The sequence below is a fragment of the Silene latifolia genome, chromosome X, assembly GCF_048544455.1.
Source record: "Silene latifolia isolate original U9 population chromosome X, ASM4854445v1, whole genome shotgun sequence".
Taxonomy (NCBI): Eukaryota; Viridiplantae; Streptophyta; class Magnoliopsida; order Caryophyllales; family Caryophyllaceae; genus Silene; species Silene latifolia.
In genome coordinates, this window is record NC_133537.1 from 231,233,616 (window position 1) to 231,251,859 (window position 18,244).

Consider the following 18,244-nt stretch of genomic DNA (forward strand, 5'->3'; position numbering starts at 1 on the left):
TTACTCCGACTGCACAACCAATACATAATCAACCAATTCAATATTTTACTATCCTCTTGAAACTCATATTAGGTAACAACAAGTTATACGCGGCTAGATCAATTAACTCTTTAAAACATAGAGATTACACAACATACACTAACCAATATAATGTGGTTTCTTACAAATACATCACACTATATAACTAAATATACTTATTGCAGAGTTCATGCTAGTAACGACCTTTTATTCTTAGTTTTGAAAAAAAAAATTTAATCCTCACATGTACGGTTCATGTAGTTGCACACTATCTAGTTTAATAGTCCGGACACCTCTCCTACAAATATAAAGGTATTGTATATTACATAAACGTAGCACTTAGAAATAAAGAATCCAAAACCAAAATTTTAATTTTTAATAGAGGCTTGTTAGTAGAACATACATTTGCAAGTACTACAAAACATGCTGCAAAATTAAAAAACAATAAACAAAATCACCATTAAATAATCACTTAACCGTCTTATGAGTTATTTATGTTTTTATATAATATAGAAAATAATGGAAGTATGAGAGTTGAAATTATGTCAAAAGTTTAAATAACAAATTTACAGTGATCTTCACATTTCTATTGGTCAGTTCATAATCCGAACAACATTTCATCATGAATCATGGTCAACTTTCAAAAATCATAACTAAATAACCACACAATGAGATTTAATGATATTTATCGATATTAAAACTTCAACGTGTTAGGAAAGCAATAGAGTTGGAATTAAGGAAAAATACTAAGTACATATTTAGTGGATGATTTTAGAAGATTATGGGTCGAAACTATTAGTGCGCAGTAATAATTTGACCACTGCTCACTAAAATATTTATTTCTCTTAAACTGTAAATCATTTAAATATGAAATCAACGTCAATTGAAAGTTAACAAACGTGGCTACAACATATTAAAAATTCTTTCATATATATTAAGTGCATCTAAAACGACAACCAATACAAATGAGGTTAAAAATATGAGAAATCAATCAAGCTTACAATCGTCATAATTTTCACACATTCCCAACATGATCACATAATAATCATAACTACTCCTTCCTAATACATGCCAACACATCAAATATACTTAAAGTAACTAATTCCAATACAACTTCTTCAAATAATTTGGAAATCTAGTTCTTATCTCTCTATTGTATCATTACAAATTCATTTTATTCATTTGACTCTTTCAACCTATTACTCATTGTTCTTTATACTCCACCATTATTTAAAGACGTTTTAATCCACAAAGACATTCCATGGCTACACCTTTAAAAGTCATATTATTCATATTGCAGTGTAAGGACAAGTACTTATTACATAAAACATTGTTAGCAACATAAATTTACACATCTTAATCTTCAAAATAAATCTTACAAAGACTCTAATGGCACTGTTATATTTAGAACTCAATTTAACTCGTAGATACTGAAATCAGACATATAGTTATTAAACATGATCATTAATTTAGAATGCCAGTACACAATCAAGAGAGTCATAACAATAGGATGCAAAAGACAACTAAGAAAAAATTTAAGTCTCACAGAATTAACAACAACATTAACATACAGATAAGAGAATTTACTAGTTCGATTATACTTATTCAATAACTAATTTACATACTTAACAATAAAGTAATTATATAACACATCAACTTAATATCTATGCTCTAGCAATTATTATACCCATCAACTTCTCTCATAACCCGCATGCTTATATCAATGCTTTATATTACATAACATATCATATTCATAATGTCTCGTTACTGAACATAATACAACTTACATATTACTAGACATATGACAGAAATTCCAAGTTCAGACAATTTGCATGTAACTTCGCAACTTTGCTTTAACTTAATTCATATTATCTTCATACAATTAGCACGATTCCCATGTTACCTTATTATCAACGAAGTAATTAAACTACGCACAAGAATAGTGGCATGCTAATAGCCATAATCCAATCAATAAATTTTAGATACTAAATATTACATATCACAAACATTCAATTATCCTTCATGCTAAATCTTCCACTACTATCAACCATCTTCATATCCTATCCTCTCAGATAAATTATAACCATATTAATTACACCTATGCTACTTATCATTTGTAATTCAAGATATATTTAAAATATAGTAGTAATCATAAACTCATATATCGACTTAGGACAACACATTCCGCATATCACTAGACCGAAAATTCTAATTCACATTATATATGATCATCCACACACTTAAAACAATTAATTGACTATTTTAATATATCCTTACTCATATATAGATTCAATCGGTAAATAAATTCACAAGGTAGTTCATATGATAATGCAATCGCAAAAATTTCGACACCAGAATCTACCACATCACACGGCCCTAGGCTAATTTACTACCACCACAACTTGCTTATCTCAATCCGCATCTTACAATAAGATAAGAAATTTCGAGCTTAAAAACAATCATTGACCCATAACAAATATATTGTAACACCCTCTTCTTACCCGGCCAAGATAAATGGAGGATGTTACCATCTCGGTTTCCCGAGGCGGTGATTCGGAGTTACAATTAAGAAACATTTAATATAAATAAAGTATTTAATGAATTACATAACGAAGAAGGAATAAATAAATAAATGATACAACTCATGATTATTATACTCTTCTAATGAAGTGACACTCGGCTCCAAGTCCAAAGCTCATCCCGTCTCCAACGTTACATCAAAACAACTTGTACTCAACCTGCTCCCCATATGATCGAAAATATCATATGTATCAATACAAGCCACCCCCAAAATAGATGACAATTACACAGACACGCAAACACGCCAGTTTCAATAAATAGACATCGGACACGACATAATATGTAAGAATGCAATATGCTAAGGATATGAACAAAATATGACTATACGATATCCACACCAGTACTAGGACACGGCCACCTACCCACAACCATGCCGATGCCAAAGAAACGCCCATGACATCACATCTCACGAATAGGTACTCGGAACACGTCCGTGGTACCGGGCTCGGAAGCCAACCGGATCCCCTACCAGACATCGTGCCTCAACCACACGAGTCCCTCCGTACTCAAGTCATTAATGTGCATATCCTTCCTGGAGTGGGAAGCTCCAAGTGTAACACCTCCGTACACCAGAATGCCTTACCAAGGACCATCCCCGTGTCTGAGGGTGCCACCATCTCGGTTTCCCGAGGAAGTAGATCAAATAGGACAACAAAAGAAAATTTATAAGCATTAATGTATCTGGTACAACATAACTCTATATACATCCCTCTACAAAGATGACAACTACTACACTCGTGTTACAACACTTCTAGACCGGTAGCTTGATGACTCGATCCCTCCAATCCTAGCAGCCACAAGCAACAGTACCTGCTAAGCCAACTTCTCACCATCCCCGAATGGATCACCGCAGATACCACAAAACAACACGGGGTCAGTACTGACTAATCAAAAGTAAAACAAATAAACAATGTAACCAGCTGATCATCCTTTAACCCAGTCTCCCGATCTCGCACACTAACCGACTACACATGGTCGTGTGTAGCCGTGCCAGATTACCCATCGCAACAGGTAATCTTCGCCGCCAGTGGGTGACCGCAGCCCATCCCACCTAGTCCAGCTCATCAACGAGCGACTAATCATCCATGTCCCTTAATGTGCACATCCCCTCCTGTGGCGGGTTCCACGGAGGGCGAACTAGGGTGTGAAGCCACTCCCACAAGTGACTCCACCACAATCACCACACACACAACATCACAGCTGCCACAACATCTCCACACCAACACCGTCACACCAACACCCATACTCCGATGATCAACAGATAACAATAATTACAAAACAATCACAATCTCAATCAATTAGCAGTACTGAGTAGGGAAACCCTACCTCGTCATAAGCCATGAAAGACATCCATATACAACCAAGCAGGACTCCAATACGTATCCTACAACGATAACCACTTACTATTACACAACTAACCTCAATGAACTACCCGAAAGAGACACAAGACAGAAACTTACCTAACCACGCGCCTCGACGGTGACATAGACGACAATCACGCACGCCATCCTTCCTAAACGAATCCCGTCCTTCCCATGGTGGAGGTTTAGGCTATATACATGGGAGTGTGAAGAGATGGGGTGATAGGATAGGGAGGTAGGCTAGGGTTAGAGAAAGAGAAACTGTCGAAGAAATGGAAAATGAAATGAATCTCGCGAACTTGCGTTTTATATTAACGCGTCGACAGCAGCCATACTCGGTCGAGTACTGGAGTACTCGACCGAGTAGGCTCTACTCGGTTGAGTATAGGTGATAATCGGCCGAGTAGCCTCTGCTAGGTCGAGTAAGCAATCCTATAAAGCTCATGTTATAAGCCTGATCCCTCACCCATTCATCCCTATTGCCTGTCTTGGTCAACCGGGTCGGTCAACAGAGTCCTTGAATATCCTGGGTATTACACCAAGAGGCGACTCAAGCGTAAGACGGTCTCATAACCGTCTTACGTCTCCTTAACAACAACACATCCTCAACATATACGACAATAACCAATACACAATATGCAACCCAACATATCATAGCCATCTCCTTAACGATGCAGTTAACCACTACACATGTTATAATGCAAATGCTCTAATCATGTGACACTAATCACAACCATAACTGCAATACCCAGATTCTTTGGGACCCGCTATGTGGAACAGTTTATGGGTAAACGCTATGTGGAACATTGTATGGTTGCACGAATATGTGATTGGCATTAAGTTTCCTGCATGATATAGTTGTTTCTAATGGTGTGTGAATGTGTATGAAAGTCGTATGCTTAAATTGATGTGAGTAGCATGTTTGGGAATGTTTAACTTTGGTTGGTATACGGATAATGATCTCGCTCATAGAATTTACACTGCGTGCTAATTAAATGCCTACTAGTGTTATCGATAGCGTATGGTTAGTAATGGACGTTGGTTGAGTAACTACTAGTACTACAGTAGTGTATCAAAGGCGGTAACTAGGGTGGCATATAGACTAACTCGAATGAGTCACCGATAGCCGGTGGACTCCCGAACCATCTTTTCATGTTGCGGGGACTTCATCGTTCTAATTCGACTCGAAATTTCCAAACATAGGCAATCACTCTAACGGGTGCGAGTCAACACTAGGCAGAGTACAGTGCACTCGATCGATGGACCTTGGCACTCGACCGAGTGGACCAACTTCCAGAAATTGGAAACTTTCTGGAAAATGGGGCACTAGACCGAGTAAACTCGGCCACTCGACCGAGTGAGATTTCACTCGATCGAGTGGACTCGCCACTCGACTGAGTGGACGCTCGAGCTGAAAAATTACACGGGTTTAACCCCATCTCCTCACTTTTATCTCCTTCTTATCTTTTTTTTCACCTCATAACTCCAACATCAAAATTCCTCTAAAATCAGTTCCAAAACTTCATTTTTGTGATTTGTGATTTGGATTAAGTTTTCTTCTTCATTTTCCGTCTAAAATCTCGTCTTAATTAGCAATGTAAATAGTCCATCTTTCCTCTTGTTTTCTCCATCTTAATTTGTTTAGATCTACATTAATTTGTCCAAGATTTGTCAATTATTTGCATGTTTTTGTTTAATTCATGATAGTAAATAGCTTTCTACACCATTGTTGTTGCTAAATATCAAATTTTAATGTCGATTTTGCTCATAAATGGAGGAACACGAAAATGGTATTCTTAGGCCTATAAATTGATTTTGGTGCTTGTTGTTGGTTTAATTGAACAACAACGGCTTAACATTTGTTGTTATTTATGGATCTTGTTTTGTATGTGAATATTTCGTCTTAAAACCCCGTCTTAAATTTTTGAAATATAGGGAGGTCATCCCTAAATTTTGATTTTCATGTGCAAAACTTGGTTTATTTGCCTTATAAGACTAGCATCTTTGTTAGTAATATGGTATATTGTCTTAAAACGAAACAAATTTCGTCTTAAAATTTTGTAAATTTTCGAGATTTGCCTAGTACCCATGAACAAGTTTTAATATAAGTCTTAAATATGGTTCAAGTATGTTGCTAAGCTATGAATTTAATGGTTATTGTTATACCATGTGTAAAATAGAAAATTTTCGTCTTAAAATTCTGACAAATTCTTGAAAATTTGGCTCTAACCATGTTACAATTTTGATTTGTATGCTCACTACATGTTTTACTTACTCATGGTTACCTTAAATCTCCAACTTATGATACTTTGCGAAGCTTTACATCGAAAATTTTTCCGTCTTAAGGACCGTAATGTGTCGAAAATGGGTGTTATACTTACCCGGATTTTTAATTTTGTCAAGTCAATTTTATTTTTGGTAAAATGTGAGTTTTATTATATATCAATAAATAAAATAATTAAAAACCTAGCAACCATACATCAAAACTAATATGTTTCACTCCAACAAAAGGGCCCAAACTTACATCAAATCTAACAATTTTAACCAAGCCTCATCTCGAAAGTCCACAACTGGTTTATACTTGTGTTTAACATGATGCTTAACGTCCCCTTTGATAAGCTTGAACACCCTAGCAGTCATGAGCAGTATGGCATTCATTGTGGCATTATTTCTTTGAGCCCACACTTGATAATAGTAAGCATTCAAGACAAGGACATACACCTGTTTCTGCACTCTTGAGCCAGTGGTAGTATTATTTCCTGTCATTGAATTGATATCGGTGTGTATCAGGCCACACCAGTCTGAAATCAGGCCAATGACAGACCCGATGTAAGAACAGCGAAAGAAGAGGTGCTCCAAGGTTTCAGAGTCCCCCTCACAGATGCAGCACCTGTCATCACTGCTGTATCCAATTTTGTACAGGTTAGGTCTAGTGTTCACATCCTTATTCATAATTATCCATGAAATAAGAGAATGCTTAGGAACATTCCAACTGTTCCAAACCAGTTTATACCAGGATGGTCTGGGTTTCTTAAGTCTGAGCCAATCATAGCCTCTCCTTACTGACTATCCTTAAGGGTTAGGACAACAAATATTATGAACATAGCCATCCTTCATAGCCATCCTTCATAATATCCTTTACCTTACAGATATTTTTCCAACTCCAGGCAGTATTAGCAGGTGGCAGGTAGTCATGCCATTCGTGTTGTTTGATATATATCTGGTTAACCTATTTTATCCCTAATCTATCAGACTTGTAATAAATCAAATCTACCAATTTAGAAACAGTGGCAATATTCCATAGCTCTGCCCTTTTAATGCCAAGTTCTCCTTCATTTTTTGGAAGTGTGACAATATCCAACCCTACCAGAGGAACTCTATCATATTCAGAGCTACTATACCAAAAATAGTTTCTGAAAATTGCCTCAATTCTTCATATTACACCCTTAGGGATAATGAAGACAGTAGCCCAATAAGTGTAGAGGGTGTTCAACACTGAGTTAATGAGGACTACCCTGCCTGTATATGAAAGTTTCCTTGCCCCTAGGCTTCTGATCCTATATATGAAAGTTGGAATTTAGTATATGAAAGTTTCCTTGTCAAGTCAATTGTTGTCTTAATTGCTTCTTAATAAATTTGTAATACTACGGAGTTCTATGTCTATGGGTACTCTATCGAGTGGGGCATACTCTGTTGACTGTGTATGTTTTTATGCAAAACAGTAGTCTGCCTGATGGATACTCGATCGAGTACGTGTGACACTCGATCGACTTGACTTACTCGATCGAGTAAGTCGGTCTTACGGGTTATTTTAGCCGGGTTTTGTTAATAACGCGTGATTAGTATATAAGGTTTCCGTCATTCTCTTTAATCACTTTTTCACCTTTCTAAGACCTTTCAAAAGGAAAGAAGTTAGGTAGTTCGCTTTGATCGCGTTATTGGCAAATCCCAAGGCTAGGATCGTCGTTTTGTCTTGTTCTTTACGCCGTTGAGTTCGTCGTGTCGAGGGTGTGGACAGCGGGGGCCACGGGGGCGCTAGGGAAACAAGCGTTTGCATTTTTGTGGAGTCGCCACCAATTTTTATGGGAAATTGGAACCGTTCGAATACCTCGTGTCATGTCAAGACACAAAGTAGTGACATGAACACTAAGCAATCGTTACCCTTAGCATTCTATGTCTAGAATGACTCTCATGGATGCCAATGAACACGGGTGTTCACAGATATCTTGAGTAAGGGGTGAGGGTACGTATTAGGAAGCTCTTTTGATCGAACACCAAATCCCTCCCGCCTCGATAGCGGCCTCTACTAATGATTAGGGAAGTTATTCGCACTTGATATATCGTCGTCTATATGCATGCAATGCAACATCCAAGTTTTAATCCTAGCATGTGAGAATTAATACTAAGTCGGTTGACACGGAATTAGCATGCAATTGGGTCAAAGTTGGAATTTAAGGTTCAATTACATGTGAAAACATACAAGCGATAAAAGAAATACAATAATTATGAATCACAATAATGAAAATTACATTAATTACATTGGATTAGGTGATTTATGTCGAAAATACCCTTAAAACGGATAATTTAAGAAAAAAAGAATGAAAGAAAGAATTACGAACAAATCAGAAGGTGATAATACGAATAATAGTTGATTATACATTGGCTAATTAAACTAGGTCAAGGCAGAAATGGAGTTCAGGGACGAACTCACCAGAACAAAGCAGCGTGAGCTTAAATCCTTTGGAATAGGCGCGGCGAGACAGACGCGTCTGCTCCTTGGCTCGGCCCAGGCCGTGAAGCCGTAATTGCAAGCCGTTAATGTTAATTGGTGAATTTAATGATTGATTAATGATATTTACTCGGATGAAAGTGATTAGCATGTTATTTAACATATGAATGGGTCATAAAAGCAATAAAACATGAATAAGACGGATTTGAACGAATTAATTACATGATGGAATAATGACAGAAGTGAAAAATATTAATGAGTCAAACAAATTAAATCGATTAATTAGGTTAAATACGATGGATTAATGACGAATATGTGATGAATGTGTGAATAAATAGATGAAAACTATATCAAATGCGAATTCCAGAAACCCAATATTGACGAATTGAATCTCTACAACCCGGAATTGAATTTAATGACGGAAACCCACAAATATCGGATTATTCGGGATTTAAGTCGGATTTTTGACGATTAAAACATGTTAATGATGATGATTACAATACACATGTGAACTATATGTTATGATGATGAAGAATTAAAGAAAACAAAACAAATAAGAGAATTTGGACGAATAACAGAGGATGAACGAAGAAGAAAGGAAGCGAATCTGCTGCAGCGGCCTCACGAAGAGGCGCGGCGAGAATCTGCGCTCCTTCGAAGAGGCGCAGCAGTTGCTGCGTCCTTTCTCGACGGTTATCTACTGGAAATCCGTAAAAAAGAGGTTTTAAAGCATGGTTTTAGAAATCGGTTTTAATGGTATTTTCGACAAAAACCTTACAATTGATTATACAATAAATAAATACAATAAATAAAAGAGATTATACACCCTCAGACTTACATGTTGACGAAACGAGAAGGACTAAGATATCGATTAGTGATGCTCGACGCGAATGCAAAGAAAGTGCCCTCGTAAGAGGAAAACGATTGATTAATTAAGTTGATTGATGTGTAGTTGGTCAAATTGGTCGGTCATGCAAACGGGGAGGCTGGTACTCAGAAGGATCCGAGCTTACGTGGTCGAAAGTTCAAGCACGTAGACGCCAAAAGTAAGAACAAAGTCTAGAATGCAAAGGGAGAAGAGAAGGGCGGACACTCGCGTGAGAAATATGAGGAGCGAAGGCTCCTATTTATACTAATCACGTGAAGGAATTAGGGTTTCGGAGACTCTTTGGAAGTGAATCTCGGAAAGATATGAAAAAAGATACGAGAAACATGCGAGAAAGGGCACGGAAGAGGCGCGCAGCCCACTGCGTCTCTTGGAAGAGGCGCGGACTGCTGCGTCTCGTTCCCAAGTGGTTTCCTCTGCTTTGAAGAAAGATTTCCGTGTTTGAGTTATGGTAGGACGGAAATAATCCGGTTTTCCTTAATATCTTATGTGAATATTACGGGAAATTGCTTACTAAAAGATAAAATTTATGAAATATGGATTAGAAATATCCGGAACATTCCAGAATATTCTGACTCGGGATTTAACGGTTATCAGAAAATGGAGACGGTTTTAGGCCCAGACTTTGAATATACTCTAATTACTGTCAAAACGACTGTATCGGGACGTAGATGACAACTAAGAGGTAGATATTAATATTTGAGCAATCACTTGACGATAAACTTACGAACTGTCACAATTCGTTCCGCGTACCAAACATGCGGCCCAATCATCACCGGGTGGTTTGTGGGAGGTGCAGAAATGAGGTATCTACAGAGGGTAAGCTTCTTGTATAGTTTTTTATAATGTTTTGATAAGTTTCTTTAAAACCCTAATTGGGTAGATATGGGGGTTTTGGGAGGATTATATTGATTAGGTGATAATTATGTGAATATATGTTGTACGAGGAGGATTCGTAGAGGAACATTACTGATTAGCTGCTGTGATGGTCTTGTGATTGCTATTTCAGGTAGGGCTTCCCTACTCAGTATTGTTTACATGGCATTGTTGATGATTGATCGTTGTTGTTAATTTATATCATATCAGATTTGGAATTGGTGATTGTTCATTGTATAATGTGGTTGTTGTATAATTGTCTGTGGTTTGCGAGGTGCGTCCTCGGCTGAGTGGAGTCACTTGAGGGAGTGGCTTCACGCCCTTCATTCGCCTTCTGTGAAACCCTCCACAGAAGGGATGTGCACATTTAGGAACTTGGGTTATCGCTCGGATGAGATGAGCGGGGCTTAGGTGGGAACGGCTGCGGTCCCCCACTGGCGGTGTGGAATACTTGTTGCGATGAGTATTCTGGCAGGACTACACACTTTAGTGTGTAGTCAGGTGTGTGGTGATATGATGGAGATTAGTTTGGTTGGATTGGATTGTTGTATTGCTTTTGTTGTATGGTTTTATGTAATCAGTACTGACCCCGTTTAAATGTTTTAAAAATTGTGGTGCTTCATTCGGGGATGGTGAGCAGTTATTGAGCAGGTATGAGATGACTTGCACGAGGGATAGCTGTGATGGAGTCATCACATGAGTCACTAGAGTCTTCCGCTGTGTCATGAACTTAGTTTCCTTTAAGTTATTTGGTTTTGGAACATTTGTATTGGTTTTATAGTTTTGGTTTTAGATTGTAATCAGTTTAACTCATTTACTTAATTAAGTACGTTTCGTTATTGTCTATTTAATATACATTGCCTCGCGTAAGCGAGATGGTAGCATTCTCATGCCTTAAGTGGTTCTAGTAAGGCACTTGGAGTATGAGGGTGTTACAAAGTGGTATCAGAGAGACGATTTTTGAACCTGTAACTAATGAACCCAATGAACTTAGGGAGTCAAAATAAAATGAACCTGGGTAGGAGTTGTTAAGAGCTAATGCAATGACTCGGGAGATGTCCTAAAGTCGCGATCTCGCCTTACAACTTTGAACCGGTCACTATAGGGTGTATCTTGGGATCATTATGTGTTTACCTACGTATGTTTCATATCTATATAGAAGTGTGTTGTGTGAATTGGTGGATGAATGCATGTGCAGAATGCGGAAATGCTGTGGTGAAAGGTGATGAGTAACATGAGTATATATGTTGATTGAATAAGGGAAATGTATGATGAATGATTTATAACGTGGCTTGTTAGAAACATGTGAAGTAGGATGTCGTTTATTGTATATATATAGTATGTTTGTCGTTTTGTACATATATATATATATAGTTGGTTGGAAAGTGTGCGATTGAGCATGCAGGTAGTGTAAGAGTCAGCATGACTCGATCGAGTGAGGGGCACTCGATCGAGTAGGTGAGTAACTCGATCGAGTGGGTGTGACTCGATCGAGTAGGGTGGATATCTTTTCTGGACAGTGCACTGTTTTTGGGCACTCGATCGAGTAAGTAGGTGGACTCGATTGAGCAGGTGCAACTCAATCGAGTAAGTACGTGGCTCGATTGATTGAGGTTTGTGAGGCTTTCTGGTCAGGTTCTGGAGTCGAGTCACTCGATCGAGTAAGTGGGCAACTCGATCGAGTGGCCTCAACTCGATCGAGTAGATTGTGTTGCTCGATCGAGTAGGTTCTGCAGAGGTCATATACGTGTTTGAGTTGTGGGATGTGTGTTCATGTTTACCTTTTCTCTTATATAGTGCAAAGATGTCGCCAAAGAGAAATGCATTGCATGCCAGGGCTGAGAATATGAGCATTGATGAGATAGTTAAGATGCTAGAGCACCAGGACGCGCTCACTGATGCTTTAAAGATGTTTGGGAAGGATAAGGATGCGGGGGTGGATTTTGCTAAAATGAGTATCAACATCGCTCGGTTTAACCCAAAAGAGTACATGGGTACAGGTGCGCCAATCTTGCTTGATAATTGGCATAGAGAGATGGAGAATATACTTAATGTGGTTCATTGCCCTGAGGACTTTAGAGTGGAATAAGCTGCGTTCTACTTGACAGATGCGGCCGGAGAGTGGTGGGACAAGGTTAGGGAGAGTGCCTTGGACCTATATGTGAAACAGGGGTTGTCAACTATACCTTGGAGTGATTTCAAGAGAGCTATGCGACGAGAGTTTTTGTCGGAACATGTCCGTAGTAAGTTGAGGGAGGAGTTTGATGATTTCAAGATGGCTCCGGATATGATAGTGGCTGAGTACTATCACAAGTTCAATGAAAAGTCTAGGTACGCAGAGGATATGGGGCTGAGTTAGGAGAACTTGGCATTGAGGTTTGAGAAGGGTATGACACCCAAAATCATGCAGAAGCTGCCTGTAGGAGTCCTTACTGATGTTAAGGAGGTATCTGAGCATGCCGGAAGAGCTGAGAGGTTGATAGAGATGGCTAGGGAGAATAGGGAGAGAGGTTCTGAGAAGAGGAAGGCTGAGAGCGAGGGTGGTGGTCAGTCTAGTTACAAGAGGGGCAACCATAACCAGGTGAAGGCTTACTCTTTGGGGTCGGGGTTTAGTGGTGGAGCTTCTTATAGGCGTGGCCGCGGTGGTGGTAGTAGCAGTTGGTGGTTATCTTGCTTTAACTGTGGCGGTATGGGCCACAAGAGACATGAGTGTACTAGTGCTGTGGGCAGGGGTTTCCAGAGACCATCACAGGGGAGTTTCTCTCAGGGTCCGTCTCAGAGTTATGCGAGTAACAGGCCGGCTGGGTCGTGGAATAATCAGGGTGGTCAGAACAACAACAACGGTGGGGCTAACCGCACTGGCGGTAATTCATATCAGAGGCCAGCGATGAACAAAACCAGGGGTCGGCTGCTAAGCCGTCTACTTCAGCCAGTACTGTCCAGGGAGGTGGACAAAAGACTAGTGGCAAGCTTTTCATGATGAAGAAGAAAGAAGCTGAGGATGATGCTCACGTAATCACGGGTAATTTTCTTGTTAATGGTGTCTTTACCTTTGTTTTGTTTGATTCGGGGGCGTCACAATCTTTTGTATCGTGGGGTCATGCTAAGCTTTTGGGTTTGAGAGAGTTTGAGTCTGTAAAAGAGGAAGTTTTTATACTGTCGGGTGAGTTTGTATCGTGTGGGAGGCTATACAAGGGCGTGTCTATGATAGTTGGCTGGTTGACCTACCAGTGGACTTGTTAGAGTTTCTTATGGAGGGTTTTGAGATAATAGTTGGCATGGATTGGTTGGGTAAGTATAAAGCTAAAATAGACTATCACCAAAAGAGAGTCTCTTTGAGAGGTCCTAAGGGAGTTAGTGTGTCTTATCGTGGGCTTGTTGTCAAACCCAAAGTCAAGTTGATTAACGCGGTGACATTGAAGTCTTATCTAAGGAAGGGGTATCCGTTGATCTTATGCCATGTGAGAGACCATAGTATGGTGAGTTCGACAGTTGATCAGATACTAGTGGTGGGAGAGTTTCCAGATGTTTTTCCGGAGGAGATACCAGGTTTACCACTAAAGAGGGAGATAGATTTCAGTGTGGAGTTGAAACCAGGGACGGGACCTATCTCTAAGGTCATGTACCACATGGATCCTAAGGAGTTGGAGGAGCTGAAGAAACAACTAGATGATTTTATTGATAAGGGATACATTAGACCTAGTGTATCACCGTGGGGAGCACCAGTTCTGTTTGTGAAAAAGAAAGATGGGAGTTTGAGGTTATGCATCGACTATAGAGAGTTGAACAGAGTTACAGCGAAGAACAAGTATCCTTTGCCAAGGATAGATGATTTGTTTGACCAATTGAACGAGGCAGCAATCTTTTCTAAGATTGATTTGAGGTCGGGTTACCATCAGGTGAAGATTCAGGATAAGGACATACCGAAGACAGCTTTTACATCGAGGTATGGTCACTATTAGTATTTTGTGATGTCGTTTGGGTTATCTAATGCACCTGTAGTGTTTATGGATTTGATGAACCGGGTCTTCAGTAAGTTTTTGAATCGATTTGTGGTAGTCTTCATCGATGATATCTTAGTTTATTCTAAGACTAAGGAGGAGCATGAGGAGCACTTGTGGTTAGTGTTGCAGACTTTGCGTGACAATCAGCTATATGCAAAGTTGTCAAAGTGTGAGTTCTGGCTCGAGGAGGTTTCCTTTCTGGGGCATGTGATTTCAACGAAGGGTGTAGTTGTGGAACCGGTAAAAATTGAGGCAGTCACTCGGTGGGAAGCACCAGAGAATGTGGTAGAGATCAGGAGTTTCTTGGGTTTGGCAAGGTACTACCGTCGGTTTGTGAAAGACTTTTCCAAGATAGCCAGGCCTATAACATCGTTGATGAGGAAAGAGAACAAGTTTCATTGGGGTAAAAGTTGTGAGACGGCGTCCCAAACATTAAAGGAGCGTTTGACCACAGCTCCAGTCTTAGCATTACTTGAAGGGTGTGAGAACTTTGAGGTATATACAGATGCTTCAAAGAATGGCTTGGGATGTGTGTTGATGCAGAATGGGAAAGTATTTGCCTATGCTACTAGGCAAGTGAAGCCTTATGAGGAGAACTATCCGACACATGATCTGGAGTTGGGTGCAGTTGTTTTTGCTCCCAAGATTTGGAGGCACTATCTTTATGGGGCGACCTTTAAGGTGTTTTCAGATCACAAGAGTCTCAAGTACATATTCACTCAAAAGGAGTTGAACATGTGACATAGGAAGTGGATGGAGCTGATAGGGGACTATGACATGGATATTATATACCATGAAGGGAAGGCAAACGTGGTCGCTAATGCGCTGAACAGGAAGAGTGTGCATTCTCTATGCACAGCTATGGCTTTAATGAGGTTGAGAGATGAGGTGGGGAAGATAGGGATACATATGATACAGAAAGGGGATTCTAGAGGGGACTTGACAGTGGAGCCAGATCTTTATGATGACATTCGCAGGAAACAGGTTTTGGATCCTAAGATAGAGGAGTGGAGAGCTGGAGTAGAGAAAGGGACAGTGTCTCGATTTTCTATTCATACAGATAGCAGTGTGAGATTTGATGGCAGATGGTGTGTTCCTAATGATGCGGAATTGAAGAAGGTGATCATGATAGAGGCTCATTGCACACCATATTCAGTACATCCAGACGGTGACAAGTTGTATAAAGATTTAAAGAAGACTTTCTGGTGCCCTGGGATGAAGAAGGAAACAACTGAGTTTATGGCTCGATGTTTGACATGACAGAGGATTAAGGGAGAGCATCGATGACCACAAGGTAAGATTCAATCTCTTGAGGTACCTGAGTGGAAATGGGAGTCTATCTCTATGGATTTTATAGTGGGTTTGCCGAGAAGTCAACAGGGTAACAACATGATATGGGTAATAGTTGATCATTTGACCAAGTCAGCTCACTTTGTCCCGATGAAAGATACTTAGACCAGGATACAGTTAGCTTTGGCATATAGGAAGCATGTGGTTCGTTTGCATGGGGTTCATAAGGATATAGTGTTAGATAGGGATGTGAGGTTCATATCACGGTTTTGGAGAGAGTTGAAGGAGTTGATGGGAACTACTTTGAAGATGAGTACTGATTTTCATCCTGTGACAAATGGATAGACAGAGAGGACTATCAAGACTTTGGAGGATATTCTGCGAGCTTGTGCGATGGAGTTTGGTGGTAGCTGGGAGGATAGATTGGATCTTATTGAGTTTTCTTATAACAACATCTATCACACGAGTATTGGGATGGCACCGTTTAAGGCTTTGTATGGGAAGAGGTGCAGGAGTCCGATTTGCTGGGATGATAGAGCTGAGGTAGTGGTTTTAGGACCACAGATGGTACAGGAGATGATAGAACAGGTTCAACTCATCAGGCAAAAGATAAAAGCGGTCCAGGATCGACAAAAGAGTTATCCAGATTTACATCGTCATGACATAGAGTTTCAGGTTGGGGACAAGGTTCTTTTGAAAGTGTCTCTTATGCGTCGGGTCATGAGGTTTGGTAAGAAAGGGAAGCTGAGCCAGAAGTTTATCGGACCATATGAGATTTTGGATCGCGTGGGTGAGGTTGCTTATCGGTTAGCATTGCCAACAGCTTTGGATAGAGTACATAATGTGTTTCATGTGTCTTATTTACAGAAGTAAGTGAGCGATCCTTCACATGTGTTAGAGGTGGAGAACATAGAGTTGCATGAGTCTTTGTCTTATCTTGAGGTGCCAAAACAGATTCTTGATCGCAAGGTTCGAAAAACTAGGAATGGGGAAACAGTGTTGCTTAAGGTTCTTTGGTTTAACCATGAGGTTGAGGAAGCTACTTGGGAGGCGGAAGAGTCTATAAGGGAGTGGTATCCGTCTCTTTTTGATCAGGTATGTGTGGTTACAGGGACGTAACCATGTTTCTTTTAGGGGGTAGGAGATGGTCGCTTAAAGTTTTAGTGTGGTTTTATGTTAGTTTTGGTACAGTTAGTAGTTGCTTTCAGTCGGTTTGAGTTTTGGTTGGGAGTTTTGTGTTGAGTTTTGGTTATGTTGTTGTGTCGGAGTTGAGATAATATGTTTTGTTTTTGTGTATGGGTTGAACTTCGGGGACGAAGTTCTTTCTAAGGAGGGAAGACTGTAATACTACGGTTTTCTATGTCCATGGGTACTCTATCGAGTGGGGCTTACTCTGTCGAGTATGCATATTTTTACGCAGAACAGTAGTATGCCTGATGGGTACTCGATCGAGTACGTGTGACACTCGATCGAGTAAGGGTCACTCGATCAAGTAAGTCACTTACTCTATCGAGTAAGTCGGTCTTACGGGTTATTTTAGCAGGGTTTTGTTAATAACACGTGATTAGTATAAAAGATTTCCGTCATTCTCTTTAATCACTTTTTCACCTTTCTAAGACCTTTCAAAAGGAAAGAAGTTACGTAGTTCGCTTTGATCGTGTTATTGGCAAATCCCAAGGCTAGGATCGTCGGTTTGTCTTGGTCTTTACGCCGTTGAGTTCGTCGTGTCGAGGGTAAGCTTCTTGTATAATTTTTTATAATTTTTTGATAAGTTTGTTTAAAACCCTAATTGGGTAGATTTGGGGGTTTTGAGAGGATTATATTGATTAGGTGATAATTATGTGAATATATGTTATAGGAGGAGGATTCGTAGAGGAACATTACTGATTAGATGCTGTGACAGTCTTATAATTGTTATTCCAGGTAGGGTTTCCCTACTCAGTATTGTTTACATGGAATTGTTAATGATTGATCGTTGTTGCTAATTTATATCATATCGGATTTGGAATTGATGATTGTTGATTGTATAATGTGGTTGTTGTATAATTGTCTATGGTTTGCGAGGTACGTCCTTGGCTGAGTGGAGTCACTTGCGGGAGTGGCTTCACGCCCTTGATTCGCGTTCTGTGGAACCCGCCGCAGAAGGGATGTGCACATTTAGGAACTTGGGTTATCGCTCGGAAGAGATGAGCGGGGCTTAGGTGGAAACAGTTGCGGTCCCCCACTGGCGGTGTGGAATACTTGTTGCGATGAGTATTCTGGCAGGACTACACACTTTAGTGTGTAGTCAGGTGTGTCGTGATATGATGGAGATTGGTTTGGTTGGATTGGATTGTTGTATTGCTTTTGTTGTATGGTTTTGTGTAATCAGTACTGACCCCGTTTAAATGTTTTAAAAACTATGGTGATCCATTCGGGGATGGTGAGCAGTTATTGAGCAGGTATGAGATGGCTTGCACGAGGGATAGCTGGGATGGAGTCATCACATGAGTCACTAGAG

The 18,244-nt window shown here is 39.8% G+C and overlaps 1 protein-coding gene across 1 annotated transcript; it reads right to left on the minus strand.

Annotated features, from left to right (window-relative positions):
• Positions 1-6,479: 6,479 nt before the first annotated feature.
• On the minus strand, positions 6,480-6,911 carry LOC141619542 (uncharacterized). Its single transcript, XM_074436554.1, has one exon. It carries the CDS (start codon positions 6,909-6,911, stop codon positions 6,480-6,482), a length of 432 nt encoding a protein of 143 aa, XP_074292655.1.
• Positions 6,912-18,244: the final 11,333 nt, after the last annotated feature.